Source organism: Prorops nasuta, unplaced genomic scaffold (assembly GCF_024137725.1).
Source record: "Prorops nasuta isolate Cenicafe-Biocafe unplaced genomic scaffold, Cenicafe_Pnas_1.2 PNAS00091, whole genome shotgun sequence".
NCBI lineage: Eukaryota > Metazoa > Arthropoda > Insecta > Hymenoptera > Bethylidae > Prorops > Prorops nasuta.
Genome location: NW_027116888.1, coordinates 95,588 through 110,875, shown reverse-complemented (window position 1 = coordinate 110,875; position 15,288 = coordinate 95,588). Strand labels below are relative to the sequence as shown.

The 15,288-nt window shown below is 34.3% G+C and overlaps 2 protein-coding genes across 3 annotated transcripts; one reads left to right on the top strand and one right to left on the bottom strand.

The window, feature by feature from the left end:
* Window positions 1–69: 69 nt before the first annotated feature.
* Window positions 70–2,105, bottom strand: LOC136784889 (DNA ligase 1-like). Its single transcript, XM_066745814.1, has 2 exons — window positions 1,741–2,105; window positions 70–1,669 (listed from the first exon to the last, which is right to left on the bottom strand). The coding sequence occupies exons 1-2, from the start codon at window positions 1,965–1,967 to the stop codon at window positions 172–174; spliced, it is 1,725 nt and encodes a 574-aa protein (XP_066601911.1). The 5' UTR covers window positions 1,968–2,105; the 3' UTR covers window positions 70–171.
* Window positions 2,106–2,403: 298 nt separating this feature from the next.
* LOC136784887 (E3 ubiquitin-protein ligase UBR5-like) lies at window positions 2,404–14,955 on the top strand. Of its 2 annotated transcripts, none has more exons than XM_066745812.1 (26): window positions 2,404–2,578; window positions 3,447–3,647; window positions 3,730–4,051; window positions 4,130–4,338; window positions 4,404–4,567; window positions 4,651–4,850; window positions 4,930–6,589; window positions 6,661–6,961; window positions 7,047–7,630; window positions 7,723–7,958; window positions 8,473–8,636; window positions 8,714–9,045; window positions 9,120–9,528; window positions 9,604–9,952; window positions 10,040–10,379; window positions 10,447–10,676; window positions 10,761–11,261; window positions 11,346–11,522; window positions 11,618–11,989; window positions 12,079–12,264; window positions 12,593–12,715; window positions 12,793–13,002; window positions 13,074–13,432; window positions 13,524–13,730; window positions 13,822–14,200; window positions 14,408–14,955. In XM_066745812.1, the coding sequence occupies exons 1-26, from the start codon at window positions 2,517–2,519 to the stop codon at window positions 14,618–14,620; spliced, it is 8,490 nt and encodes a 2,829-aa protein (XP_066601909.1). In that variant the 5' UTR covers window positions 2,404–2,516; the 3' UTR covers window positions 14,621–14,955. The 2 variants fall into 2 exon arrangements, with proteins under 2 accessions (XP_066601909.1, XP_066601908.1); XM_066745811.1 differs by having other exon boundaries at window positions 7,711–7,958.
* Window positions 14,956–15,288: the final 333 nt, after the last annotated feature.

Sequence of the window (15,288 nt, the reverse complement as noted above, 5' to 3'; positions counted from 1 at the left end):
GAAAACTCATTACCTAACCTTAAAATCTAATGTCATCAAAGCGTTGTCTACATTGTCTTAATAATTTTTTTATTATCACAGAAGTTTACATCAAATAACATTTTTTATTTTCAAAAACAATTATTTTTACAAATAAATGTACAATATATATATATATATATATATATGCATTTAATTTCGTACATTTGGTACCCTATACAAAAATTCCCCATCATAATCATAATAACAATCTTTAATCCTAATTTGTAAATGCTTCTTTCTCAAATGCTCTGGCACCTTGATAGGTTTTGTATATTTGTATGTAGTATCTATTTTTTTTCTCCATAATTTAATACCTGTTTCAGTACTGTCGTTATCTGGTAGTCCTGGAACATATTCTTCATAATTATTTTCAATAATTTCTAAATCATTTAACTCAGGTTTCGTTTTTAATGTATTTTCATTTTCTTCTCTAGCAATATCATTTTTTAACTCCTTTTCTTTTTTATATATATCTAATATTAATTTTTGAGAACCATCTGAAATACCCTCTTTAATTTGCTCAGACATTTCCTCTACATTTTCACTTAAAAACTCACTAAATGTCATATGTTTTTCAGATTTATTGTTGCTACTTCGATATCTATATTGCTTGTTTTCAAATTCTAAATCATGTTTTTCACAGCTTTCTCTAGAAATGTGAACTAAATCTATTTGATTTTCGATTTTGGAATTGTTTAATGTTTCAAATTTTAAAGGCTTGATTCCCATAGATTTTGCTTTCAATTGCAATTGTCTTTGATAATCATCTATATCTGTATCCTCTATACATGCTGTTTCTACATATTGATTTATGACTTTTACATGATCAGTTGCTTTTAATGCTACTGCTTCTTCAGATGTATAATTCGTATAAGCAACCAATTTATTTTTTTCTGATTTTGGAATATTCATTCCCATAGACTTGGCTTTTGCAGCCAATTGTGCTTCATAGTCTACTTTAGTATTTTCTTCCGACAATGTGTCTTCAGTTTTATCTACTTTTTTTATATTTTTAGGTTTAACCTTCACATTTGCACCCATTTTATTATAAGTTTCAGTGTTTTGAAACTTAGTGGTCTCATTTTTATGTTTAACTTTTACTTTAACACCAGTTTCTTCCACTATATTCTCAGACTTATCTTTATCTGAATGTAATATATTAGTCTCTTCTAATTTTAAACGATTTTCTTTTGCTTCAATGTAACTTTGTACTATATTAGAAAAATAAGTATTTCTTGGTTTGGGCAATTCAATTTTAGGTGGTACAAATTTTTCTGCCAATTGTACTCTATCTATTAAAACTATCTTTCTGTTTTGAAATTTTTTTAAATGCTCCTCTAACTGATCACTCAATACTAATTCTCCAGATTTAAATTTCTCCCAGTTTTTGGATACATAATTGTCATAATCAATGATTCTTTCAGCTGAATCTGGTGACCATTTGGATTTTAATATTTTCTTAATAGTTGTTGGTAAAGCTGGAAAACTTTTGCTTAATTCTTCAGGGGTCCATAGATTTGGATCATTTTTATGCAAAGATTTGATTTCTTCCTTTTCAACATAAGTAAGAAAACTAGGCTGATGCTCTTTGAATACCTTCTCAGCTGTGATTTGTTGTTTTAATTTATCCTTTGCTACCTGTTTTTCCCTAAAAATATAAATGAAATGTTTTATATCTATACAAAACAAAAAATATTTGTATTTTTTATCAAGACTTACTTTAGATGCATATTATAAGACTGACCAACTTGTGAGAAATCAGCTTCCTCTTGGTCTATATCATCAGGATCAATAGTTTCTAAATCTGTAATATCATCCACAGTCTCTAATAAAGTTCTCATTTGCCCATGAGAAACCCTATTTTTCCTTTGGTGAACTTGAGGACTCGAGATTCTTCTCGCATAACTTCTACGAGAAATATATAATATTGCATTGATTTTATTCATTTTTGATCAATCAAAAGTTAATGACACACAAAAAATCAATTAAACCGAAAACTTTTCGCACTGATGCAAAAAACATATAATGAATACCCTGTAGAGAGAATATAAATCATACATCAGGGCGGAGGGACATTAAGCCAAAGAAAAGCGTGGAAGAGCGAAGCCAAAGTGGTGGGGGAAAAGAAATTAGACGCCATCTTGATTTTAGTTTAGGAACCACGTTATAAAATCCCTCACCATTAGTACATATATAATAGCAGAGATGAAACGGTAATTACGTTTCTTTCCCTGCAAACGCATCCTTTTTGTTGGTATTGGTGTATGCGCATTAATCGAACAGCTCGATAAATACTGAATTTTTTTGATGCGTTTGGGAAAGCATGCCACTACTCTCCAAGATACTCCTTCCTTAATAGTTTCTAGAACACTCCTCAACTGCTAGATGTTTCTTGAGAAACATGGACGAACATCGTTCTGCTGATATAGTGAAGTATTGTATACAGAAGTTTTAAAAGTTATTTTGTATCGAAAAGCGAATTTAATCTTTAGAAAATGACTTCGATTCACTTTGTTGTTCATCCGTTACCTGGAACGGATGACCAGCTGAATGACAGGTAAGGGAAGCGCAACGGAATCTTGCCTTCATGTTAACGTATCATTTAACATGTCTGTCTCTGCTTATATTGAAAGCAACCCATTTTGTGCTATATCCGTGCAATCGTTATTTCCTTCATACATTTAATTGATTTCTCTTTCTTTATCGCGTGTTTTTTTTCATTTTCTCCATTCAATTCATTAAATCACACGAATTATTTTATAAAGAAATCTATGAAACCCCTGTCAAATAGTAATATTATTCCCCATTGAAATACAAGAATTTTCCAGTCCATTTCATAAAGCTGGTTAACTCCCTTATCTGTTCTCTATATCTTTTTTAATTCATTTAATAAATTGTTTATATATTCATCTTTTATCAAATTATTAATTATTATTGGTTTTCAGGAGTTTTTTTTCTTTGGTTATTCATATTTTGTATATTAATTATATATTACTCTACCTACTTAATAAATAAAAAAATCCACTTCCATGTTATTCTTATTAAAGCTTTTCCTTTGTTCATAAAAAAAACATGGAGATAATAGTGCTATATATGAGATCCTAATCTTTATTATTTTTTGTTAATAAAGATTTAATTGATTTATGGTTTTAAAATGAAATAAAATTTACGAATTAATCAAAATACTAATATATAACATACGGATTTCTGATACTATAATATATGTAATTTTATTGATTATACACAGATGTGATTTTATAATAATATTATATTATGCTGATTTAAATTATAACCTTAATTTACATTAGTCTTCATGTATTTTTTTTATAGATTTCTGTGCATCATTACATTGTTATAAAAATAATTACATGTAGAAAATTCAATTAAGAATAAAGAAATTATAAAGTTTGTATGTTACTTTATAGATTAAAGGAAGTAGCTGAAAAAATAAATCGTTATGGATATTGTACTGTGCCAGCTTTTAATGGCTTAAAAATCACTGTTAGGCGTATTGTTATTGGACCAACGCATATTGCTTTGCTAACAGATGATAATAAAGTATGCCGAGTTGCATTTACAGTTCTTTCGGACAGATTGGATTTAAGTAAAAGTGAACCAAATAGAAAGTAAATATCAATGTATTATTTTTTATGTGTTATTGTAATTTTATATATATTAAATTTACCATGTTTTACTATTTGTCTATAGTACAAGCAAAAATCATGTTGGTAATACCAGCTCTGCTCCAAGTGGAAGTGGCAATAGCAATAGTAGCAGTAGAGCAGGAATATCTAGATCACGTACTAGAATTATGCGTAGTTCAGCAATTCGTGGTGGTGGTAATAGTAGCGGTGCTGGAGGTGGTGGTAGAATGGCAGGCCCTGCGGGTGTTATTATGGGTGGTGGCACAGGTAATAATTCTAGACCTATTGTGTCTGTACCTGCCCCATTTGTCCCAGAAGATCTTATATCGCAAGCTCAAGTTGTCTTGCAAGGAAAAAGCCGTAATTTAATCATTAGAGAGTTACAGGTTTGTTCTTATTAAATATTGATCATTCTCTCAACATGGTGGTAAAAATTAATGTCTTAATTATATGTCATATTATAGCGTACAAATCTTGATGTAAATTTAGCGGTAAACAATCTTTTATCTCGGGATGATGAAGAAGGTGATGATGCTGAGGATGCTGCAGATAGCTATGTGCCAGAAGATCTTATATCACTGCTTGATGGCGGCTTTAGCAATGAACATTCTGTTATAATAGATGCAGATTCTATGTTTTCAGAAGAGATGTTCGGATATACAGGAATGAGAAAGTAAATATTCATTTACTATATACATGTTTTTATTTTTACTAAAACTAACTGAAAATAAATTATAGTCGTGGAAGCTCTTCACGTAGATTGGGTAGTGATCGCGAGGGCGAGCGATCGTCAGAAAGAGATCGTGATCGTGACAGTTTTAGTAGATGGAGAGATCGGCAATATTACGGTCCACGGCGTTGGTTAGAAAATGCACTTAAAGATTCTTGGGAAAAGGATCCAGGTAATTTGAAGGCTGTCTAAGAAAAAAGAAAGTAAATCATCTATAATTGATTAATAATTTATGTGTAAATGAATATTTTTTAGACAACAAGAAAAAAGACTTGGCTTCTCAAAGTCCATTATGGATATCTGAAGAATTAGAATGGTGGCATGATAGAAGCAATAAGCAAACACCAAAGTTTGTACAAATTGCTGCTTTATATAGTGAATTGATTGCTGTTTCAGCATCAGGACAATTATACCAATGGAGATGGTCCGATGGAGAACCCTACAAACACCCTGAGGTAACTGAAAATTGTAATTTCTATAAGATGAAAATGTTAGTTACGATAAGTATATAATTTTTTTGTCCTTATATTTTAGAATCCAAATGTGCATCATCCAAAAACTGTTCCCCTAGCACTGGTTTCAGAAAAAATTATGAATATATCTGCCACAGCGATTCGCTGTTCTGTTAATACAGAAAGCGGCAAAGTAGCGACTTGGCTGGACGATCTTTTAGGACATGTTGCATCTAGACTCGAACATCCTGCTCAAGCGTTTTCCGAATTTACATTGGATAAAATTGTTTCGTTGCACACATGTGCTTTATATACAGTGGCTAAATTGGAAAGTGGTACACTTTATTGGTGGGGAGTGTTACCATTCGCACAGCGCAAGAAATTATGGGAAAAATATAAAGCTAAATCTCGTAAACATCGAACATCAACCGTATTGACAGCTGACATCAGTTATGGAACACATGTCTGTATGAAAAATAGTCCTATTTATCAACCGGGAGCTATTGGATTTACAATAGCAAATGGTGTTCCAAAAGTAGGCCAATTATTGTCGGCGGCTTGGAATTTAGATGCAACTTGTCGATTTAAAATTCTGCCTGCTAAAACTTTTTTGCCTAGTGCTACGTCTGATAAGCGTGAAACTAATGGCAATGGAAATACAACGCCAAGTAAAACTAACCACAAGGAAACTGCTGATCGTCTTGATATGCCTCCACCCCCATCGCCAGCTTCAAGCACTTGTAGTGATACTGGTAGCATTACGACTAGCCATAAACGTCAAAAAAGAGCGGCGCCTAGGAGCGAAGGAGATTCTGATAAGAAGGATGAGGAAGATTGGCAACTGAAAGATGTTATTTTTGTCGAAGACGTTAAGACCGTGCCCATTGGGAAAGTAATTAAAGTAGATGGCTGCTATGTGGCAGTGAAATTCTTTTCGAAGGATGCTAATGAAAAGGAAAAGGAAACCAAAGAAAAAGATTTTAATACATCTGATTTTAAAGATTTAACAGCAGAGGAATTAATTAAACTCATAGCAGATTGTAGACTTTTGAGAAAAGACGAATTGCAAGTGGTGAAATCATCCATGAATCCACGAGCGCCGGATTGTTTCCAAAGAACACCAAGAAGGGTTAACATTGTTGAAGGGTCGAACGATAGCATTTTAACTATAGCTACAGACGGTCAAGGAATTCATGCTATTTTAAAAAATGGAAATAAATTAAGTTATGTGGTTTATAATTTAAGTACTGGAAGATATGTACAAGATTCATACATACCATCTGATATCTCTTCGTTTTTGGGCCTGCAACCCCAGAATATTAATCTCACAAGTGCCGGTGAAAACGAGTGCTCAATGATTCTACGCGATGGTAATAATACAATTTATCCAATAGCAAAAGACTGTGCGGATGCTATCAGGGACCCGAATTGGCTAGATTTGGCTCCAGTTCTATGCATCGGTGCCTCGACCATTCCCATACCAATTTGTTCTAATTCCACAAATTTAAAGAATAAAGTAGCCCTTATTGCTCTGGCATTCGACAATTTGATGTTAATGCCACGTATACTAAGATGCGATTACGACCTTGTTAAGCAAGTCTTTGCTGGTCTTGAGCAAGACATGAAAGGCAACACTGCGCAACTCCAAGCTATTTTGTCAGAACGTTGCGATGGAAATCGTAATATTTTTCATGCTTGTGTCAATATGTGTTCACCCACCTCTAACAAAGAAAATGATCAAGGTATTTGCATGTTTATTAATGTAGCAATTAGTTATATCAAATTCTATATAAATCTGCTCTCTAAATTTTAGGCATCGAGCGTGAAATAGCAACAAATGCAGTTGATGGCACATCAGCACCTATTGAGGAGCCAATTCCAACTTTAAGCTGGCCTCCCGAAGCGTTTGATAATACATCAGGTGAGGAAGATAGTTTGCTCAGTATTGGAGCTGCTAGCGTGTCTATGACAAATAAAACAAATGCTGGAACGACACCTAACAACACATACATAACAGATTCAGTTGAAAGAAGAAACAACGCATTACTTATACTAAAGTTTCTGTGCGAGAGCCCAGTATTAGCACCGCATTTAAAGGAGCTTCTTGTCGCTAAGTATGACATTTTTCCCCGTAATTATATATTATTTGTAATATAATAACTTACGCCTTTATTTTACATTCTTAATTATCTTATTTAGGGATGCGCAAGGTCAAACACCTCTGATGTTAGCAGTTTCCGTTCGCGCATACCACGCTGCTTTGATTGTATTAGATACGATTCAACGAGTTGGTAAAGATTCCAAAGAATGCGCCAGCATGATTTTACCAGCCGATGCAAGCCCAGATTTATCGCCACTCTTCGTCACTTGCTGCAATGACACCTGTAGCTTTACTTGGACAGGCGAAAAGCACATTAACCAAGATATCTTTGAATGTAGAACTTGTGGACTCACCGGATCATTATGTTGTTGCACAGAGTGCGCTCGCGTTTGCCATAGAGGACATGACTGTAAACTGAAAATTACTTCGCCCACTGCTTACTGTGATTGCTGGGAAAAATGCAAATGTCGCGCTCTCATTGCTGGACATCAAGGTGCGCGTTATGATCTGCTTTGCCGTCTTGTGACTAATACAGATTTGGCTACTAAGATCAATTCACGCGGTGAAAGTATCTTGCTCTTTTTGGTACAAACAGTAGGCAGACAATTGGTGGAGCAACGTCAATTTAGATCTGTACCTCGACATTCAACATCTGCTAGCCGTAAACCACCTTCGTCAGATGGTACGTTTTTTTCTTTATCCATCTATATTTATTTAATCTTATCATTTAACTTTTATAAATAAAAACCGTGCTTCATGCAGCGCTTCTTACAGGTTTAAGCGCCGATTCGGATATGCCGGATCACGACTTAGAGCCTCCTCGCTTTAGTCGAAAGGCTTTCGAAAGGTTATTGAATGATTGGCCGGCTGTTCAGTGCATGATAATGTCAGGAGTCTCTGAAATCAATAACGAACAGCTATTTGGGGACCAGGTGCAAATAAGTCGACAAAGTGGAACAGCATTACTTGATAAATTTACACACTCCTTGCTCGTAAAATGCAGTGCTGAAGTAAGATTTTTTTAACTTATTACTCTTACGGCATTTCAATAAAAGACACAAATTTCGAAGTAGGTTTTTATTTGGTTGGTGACGGGTCAGCAGCGTAGTTTAATAAAACATATAATTCGTTAGGTCATAATTTCAGCAAGTGCCATAATTTTTATAAAAATTGCTTGCAATTACATTGCAAATCATTGCATGTCTGCGAATAGTTATGGATAAAAATATGATCACTGAGTGCAGCCACCCCGTTATTAATTATCGATTGAACACTTGCATAGAATGTTAAAATAAGCTAAAAATCCTTCTTTTTGACCACATTTCATTATTCTGCAATTAATTTCCAGTTATGAACTTCAAGAATGATTTAATTTTATTTTCTTGAAAGTGAGTTCTTTATAGTACGTTAATATTACAACAAAATTCTCTGAAATTTGTACGTTTTTATATGGAATGGCTGTTTTACACGAAAAATTTTATTTTTTTGTTACGCGTATGTAATACAAATAATTACATATTGTAGATGCTCGATACATTATTAACAACTTTGATACGAGAACTACAAAGCGATGTACCCGGACGACAAGAAGAAGCTAACAATGTTGCAAGACGATTTGTCAGATCTGTAGCACGAATATTTGTAATATTCACCATAGAATTAGCTCCTAATACGACAAAACGAAGAAAGTACGTGCATATTTTTATTACAGTTATGCTCATTAATAAATAGTGGAAATTTATTTGGCTATCTCTTTCGTTATTAGTAGCGCCAGTCAAGCCTCGCCCCGAATGAAATGTTGCAAAGTTTTCCAAGCCTTGATTAAACTGGCAGTAGAAGAATTATGCGAAACAGCTGATTCCCTTATCGCTCCTGTGAGATTGGGAGTTGCTCGACCAACTGCACCTTTCCAATTGACCAGTTCAGCTTTAGATGTTATAAATGGTTCCGAAGAGCTTTTCTCAATAGAGCCATTAATACCACACAGTGGTGTGAGCTCTCAAACATTGGATGCTGCTTTGCAAACTCAACAAGGCAATAACAACATCACGATTGCTAGAGATGTTTCTAATTTGGATGAAACGGAAGCGGGTGAAGGTATGAAAAATAATGCTATTTAATCGTAACATTGGTCGTGATAAAAAATTGGCAAATAATATATATATTTTTAGAAGTTCCGATGGACATGGATGGTGATATAAGTGAGCACGAGGAGCCTGGTGTGCCAGGAGCAGTAGTAGGTCAACCGTTGGGCGAAGTTGATAGTAATGCTGGCGGAGTGGGGGAAGAACAGGCAGGAGATGGCGAATCTGATGCTGAATTAGATCTTCTGGCTGAGGCTGAAACTGAATCAGACTCGGACGACAACCACAGCAACCAGGATGCAGCATCTGCTCAGCGCAGTGTACAAACTGGAGCCACTGCTGGCTCCGATGGTGGGATGGGTTCAATTCTTCTTTTCCCAGAAGATGAGTCGGGAGATTCCAGTCAACAAGAAGATGATGAAAGTGAAGCCGGAGAAACGGACGAACAGGATAATGAGGAATTCCAAATTGGCGATGAACAGTTGGAACGTAGAAGGTAGTATTTAATCTAAAAATGAGTTAATTAGCTATTTTAGTATGGTTTTAATACAATGTTAAATGGATTTTTTAGTGGAACATCTGGCCATTTGCATCGTAATAATCTTGCTCCAGTTTCAATGCAATGGGCAATAAGAAATCGAGAATTGAACACTCGTACTACAGGATTACGAGTAGCAGGTGGAAGCAATTTGGTTTTCATCGATCCAGCGTCTTTAAGACGTACAGCTACTACATCAGCTGTTGCAGCTGCCCAAGAGCCCATTACAATGGGAACGACTGCTAGCTGTTTAGCGAGAGCATTTGGAATTGTCATACGTCAAATAGCTGACTTATTAGTCATGATGCAAGACTATAAAACGCTTGCACCGACTTTACCACGATTAATGGAAATTACTTTCCAGGATGCAATTAATTTACAAGTAATTTTTTTATTAAACTTTGAAGAAATACGAAATATTTTAAGTTTATAACATTACTAAATTTATTTATTTCGTGGGTTTTTCCAGGCTTACTTAGAAGCACACTTAAAGCCTACTTGGGATTGGCTATTGACTGTTATGGATGCTACTGAAGCCCAGTTAAGATTTGGAGTATCCTTAACTCGCAGTGCAGATCCAGCCCACCCAGAACATCCATTGAATAATGCACCGTTATTAACTGCGAGTAACTTCACAGGGTTATTAAACAATGCTGCATTGTCGCTTACTTTACAAGGAACTACAGGTCGGAATCAACGCAATGGCATAGCAGCTAGTTCCAATATGTCGACACCTCAAACTTCCACAAGGCTTACTGTAGGCTTTGCTGGTGTCGGTGAACAACCAAGAAGTAGCAGAGAACGTGAGGGTTTGTGTCTTATAAATTTTTGCGCTTTAACAAATTATATTTGTATCTTAAATTTTAATTTACTTAGGTGGTGATGCAAACGCGGCTAGACGAGAATTTTTATCATACTGTTTATCACTCATGCGCGCCCATAATGGAGAACACAGAGATAGCTTGCCAGTTTTGGATGTTTCTGCTCTAAGGCATGTTGCTTACGTTTTTGATGCTCTTGTCTATTACATGCGCTCTCTATCTGAACCAATAACTTCAAGGAATGAAGCACAGAAAGAATCAACTAGTTATTCCAATTGGTTTGAGGTATGTTTTATTCTATAAATTGTTTTTATCTTCTGATAAAAATTAGGGTCATATTTTTCTTAATATTTTTAATTTTTTATTTAGGATGAGAATGATAATGAAGAAGGAGAAGAAGAAAATTCACCAGCTCCTACACCAATGGAAACTGATTCGGTTGATTATCCAGATTTATTGCAAGTTTTGGGCTCCAGTAATAGCAGCAGCTCCACGCAAAAAGGAAGAAAACATCCATTCTTGCAAAGATCGGATTCAACTCTGTGCCTTGGTTGCCCGCCTCTTGATCCATTTGACACTGTGATGAGCGAAGCATTGCCATTAGCTGATCAGCCGCATTTATTACAGCCACATTCAAGACGTGAAGATCTTTTTGGCATTCCAAGGCAATCAGCCGCTTCTAGTACATTTGCTAATCAAAATCCTTTGGAAGGCTTACCAACTAGACTGAGTTTATCCGCACGAAATACAGACAATCAAAATAATGCTGCACAGCCAACATTTAGCCAAGTTGTACAAGGCCCATCTGCATCGGCTGATGTTAGACGCAATTCTGTTTCGGTTGGAGAACCTGGCTCTAGCAAACATGCGGTATAAATATGTTTTTTCTCTTTATTCTGTACATTTTAAATTAAACGAAACGTAAAATAACTAAAACTAAGTTTTTGTATTTAGGAAAAAACAAAAGTTTTTAGTAATCTTGGAGAAAATCATGCGTCATCAGTGAGTGATCAATCTGATAGAGCTCCGATAATAGTTTCTACAAATAATCAAACAGATTCAGGAACTGTAAAAAATAAGGAATCTTGTAAAAGTAATAGAAGTGTTATAGTTCGAGCTGGTTCAGCTGCAGTAAGTATAATGGTTTTTTATATTATTTTCTTAAAGGACGACCTAAATTATGTGTTTAAGATTAAAAGCACTAATAGCTTCTTTTATTCAAAAAGGACAATAATGTAAACAAAGCTAATGCGGTAGAAGTGCTAGTAGTTCAAACTGCTGAAAATCAAAATGTACCGGAAGAAATGGATCATGCAGCAAGCAGTCATGAAATATCTGCGCATGAGACTGTAGAAACGAGTCCAGTAGAGAACACAAGAGCTGTATCTTCAATTGGAACAAATATATCTCATAATATTTTATTGGGTAGATGGAGATTATCACTGGATTTATTTGGACGAGTTTTTATGGAAGATGTAGGGCTTGAAGCGGGCTCTATTGTATCTGAGCTAGGTGGTTTCCCAGTGAAAGAAGCTAAATTCCGTAGAGACATGGAAAAACTTAGAAATGCACAGCAAAAAGACATCACTTTGTTAAAAGTATGTATTTCAAATACAACTATCGTTTTTAAGCATAAAAAATTATTATAAAAAGTAATACGTATCACACACATTTTTTACAATCACAGGTTGAACGTGATAGAACCCAATTATTAGTGCAAACCATGAAAGAGTTAAATACACAGTATAATTTGTATAATAGAAGAGCTTCTAACACTCCTCCTTTGGCAGTGAATCGAGTAAAAGTGACATTTAAGGACGAACCTGGTGAAGGTACTGGTGTTGCAAGAAGTTTCTATACTGCGATCGCTGAGGTTTGTAAAAGATCCAAAAACAAATTAAGTATTTAAATACATAGCTGGTAGCTTATAGAATTTAGTATAAATAAATAAATATATATATATATATATATATATATATATATATATATATATATATATATATATATATATATTTATTTATAAATAAAAAGCATCTATCAAGAACAAAATGAAAAAGAGACGAATATGAAAATGTAGTTAATTAACTGATTGCGTTGATCAAGTGAACTTTTTCATGGATAAGGTTGTAATCGTTATTAATACCGGTAAAAATTCTCCTATTCGTCTCTGTCAATTGTACAACGTGATCTTAATTTTACAGGCTCTACTTGCAAATGAGAAACTACCTAATCTCGAAGCAGCGCAAGTAGGATCCAAATATACACAGTATAATGTTTTGCAAAAGTTGAAAAGCCGAGACCGTGATAGAGATTTAAGACGACAGGTAAATAAATTTGTTTTATTATTATTTGTTTAGATAATTTAATAATTAAATATTAAAAAATAATTCATTAATTATAGCATCCAAAATCATCTGGAAAGCTTAGAGAAACTCGTAAAGTTTTATCTGTCGAAGCACGACTATTTCATCGCCCTGGCACTTCTGAAGGAAACAACGCTTCGGGATCAGGAAGTTCATCATCAAATGCTCATCCTCTACCCAGTGGTCATCCACATAACGATCATTTGACTTTACATCAACAACAGCTTGGAGATAGGCTCTACCCGAAGGTATGCATTTTGTTAAAATGAAGCACGATTTAATAAATCAATGAATTACACTTACAAATAAATTGAAACAGGTTAAAGCATTACGACCGACATTAGCAGAGAAAATAACTGGAATGCTTTTGGAATTAACGCCTGCTCAGCTTATGATGTTAATTGCATCTGAAGATACTTTAAGACAGAAGGTTGAAGAAGCATTTGAATTAATTCATAGTCACAATCAGGATCTAGCGAGCGAAGCTCTTTTAGATTTAGATGTATTTAGTTTAACCGAGCGTTGTGCAGGAAATAAGAAAAAATTGGATAGTAGTATATTAGATGATACAGAGGACAATGCTCCACTTTTTTATTCACCTGGTAAAAGAGGATTTTACACACCAAGGCAAGGAAGGGGTAGCTATGAAAGACTAAATGCCTTCAGAAATGTGGGCAGGTAAGCGTTTTTCTGTTTTGGTTGATTCTTTGTTTTTACTTTGAATGATGAACCTGATTAACAGATAACATTTTTACTTTTTTGTTTACAGATTAATAGGACTGTGTCTTTTGCAAAATGAATTATGTCCTATTTTCTTAAATCGTCATGTAATTAAATATATCTTGGCTAGACCGATAAGATTCCACGACTTGGCATTTTTCGATTCTGTTATTTATGAAAGTTTACGACAACTTGTAATTGATGCAGAAACTAAAGACAGTAACAGTTTATTTTCTGCGCTCGATCTTACATTCAGGTAAGTTGTTAAATTAATACATCTAATTTTCCTGACGAGGGAAAATTGAATCTGGTTTTCAGCAACTGATATAAAATTAAAATGTTTTTAGTATTGATTTATGCCCAGAAGAGGGTGGAGGTTCAATTGAGCTTATACCAAATGGTCGTGATAACGAGGTAACTGCAGCTAACGTTTATGATTACGTACGGAAATATGCAGAAGTTAGGATGATTAAAGTTCAGGAAAAAGCACTGCACGCTATGCGGGAAGGAGTATTCGATGTGCTCCCTGAAGGAGCTCTTGATGGCTTGACATCCGAAGATCTAAGATTACTTCTAAATGGAGTTGGAGATATCAATGTATCGGTATTGATATCTTATACGTCGTTTAACGACGAGTCGGGCGAATCTACCGAAAGATTAGTGAAATTTAAACGGTGGCTTTGGTCGATCGTTGAGAAAATGTCGCATGTTGAAAGGCAAGATCTGGTAAGAATTATTTTTTTCTTATCTCATTTTAACACTTTGTTGATTGGCAATTTTACAATGTATATACATGAAAACACAAGTCAACTCGTGGCCGGTTAACAATGTGTTAAGTAAGAAATGAAACTCTCTTATTTTTTAAGTAAGAATAATAAAAGTATTTTACGACTAAGATGCAAGTATAGCACAATGACACGCTTCTGTCTTTAGGTGTATTTCTGGACTGGATCTCCAGCACTTCCGGCGAGCGAGGACGGATTCCAACCAATGCCAACTGTAACTATTCGCCCAGCTGACGATGCCCACTTACCAACCGCAAATACGTGTATCTCACGTTTATACGTTCCATTGTACAGCTCTCGGCATGTTTTACGACACAAATTGCTACTTGCTATCAAAACAAAACACTTTGGTTTTGTATGAATTAATATGTCACATCAGATTTAATATCCCGCTTGAGCGCACTGAACGAAAGAACAGATCACATTATTCATTGTGAAATAAGGAAACAGTTATAAGTTGTTAATTTTTTTGCTGTGTAGAGAAATTTATAACATTTATAAATTTATAAGGTGTAATTATAAATTGATTTCTTTAATCGACAAAAAGTGGTCTTCATCGTGATAAGGTTTTACGTTAAAGTGTCATATTTAGTCTTTATAGTACTCCAATAAAATTTTCTCAAAAATTAAATTTACAGGTACGTTTCATTTTCAGTCAAATGTATGAAATAAAATATAGGAAACATTTTAAATGTCCATGCCCTCATAATTTATTTTTCTACATCTACTTTAAACTAAATTTTATTTTTAAATAATAGGAATTTTAACAGATTGTCGTACAATTCATTTTTTCTTTTATTAGGTATGTTCAAGATTTAACAAAAAGATGTTTGATAGGACATAATAGTTTTTCCAATGCACACCAGTAATAAATCTTTTTGTATACTGATTTTGTTAATTATACTTGACATCAAATTAAAAGCCAAATTACACATAAATTTCAGAAATAAAATACGAGACATGGTATTTAAAAATATGGAACGTTAGTGAACTAGGCACGAGTATCCGAGAATCTCCAAAATAAGGTAA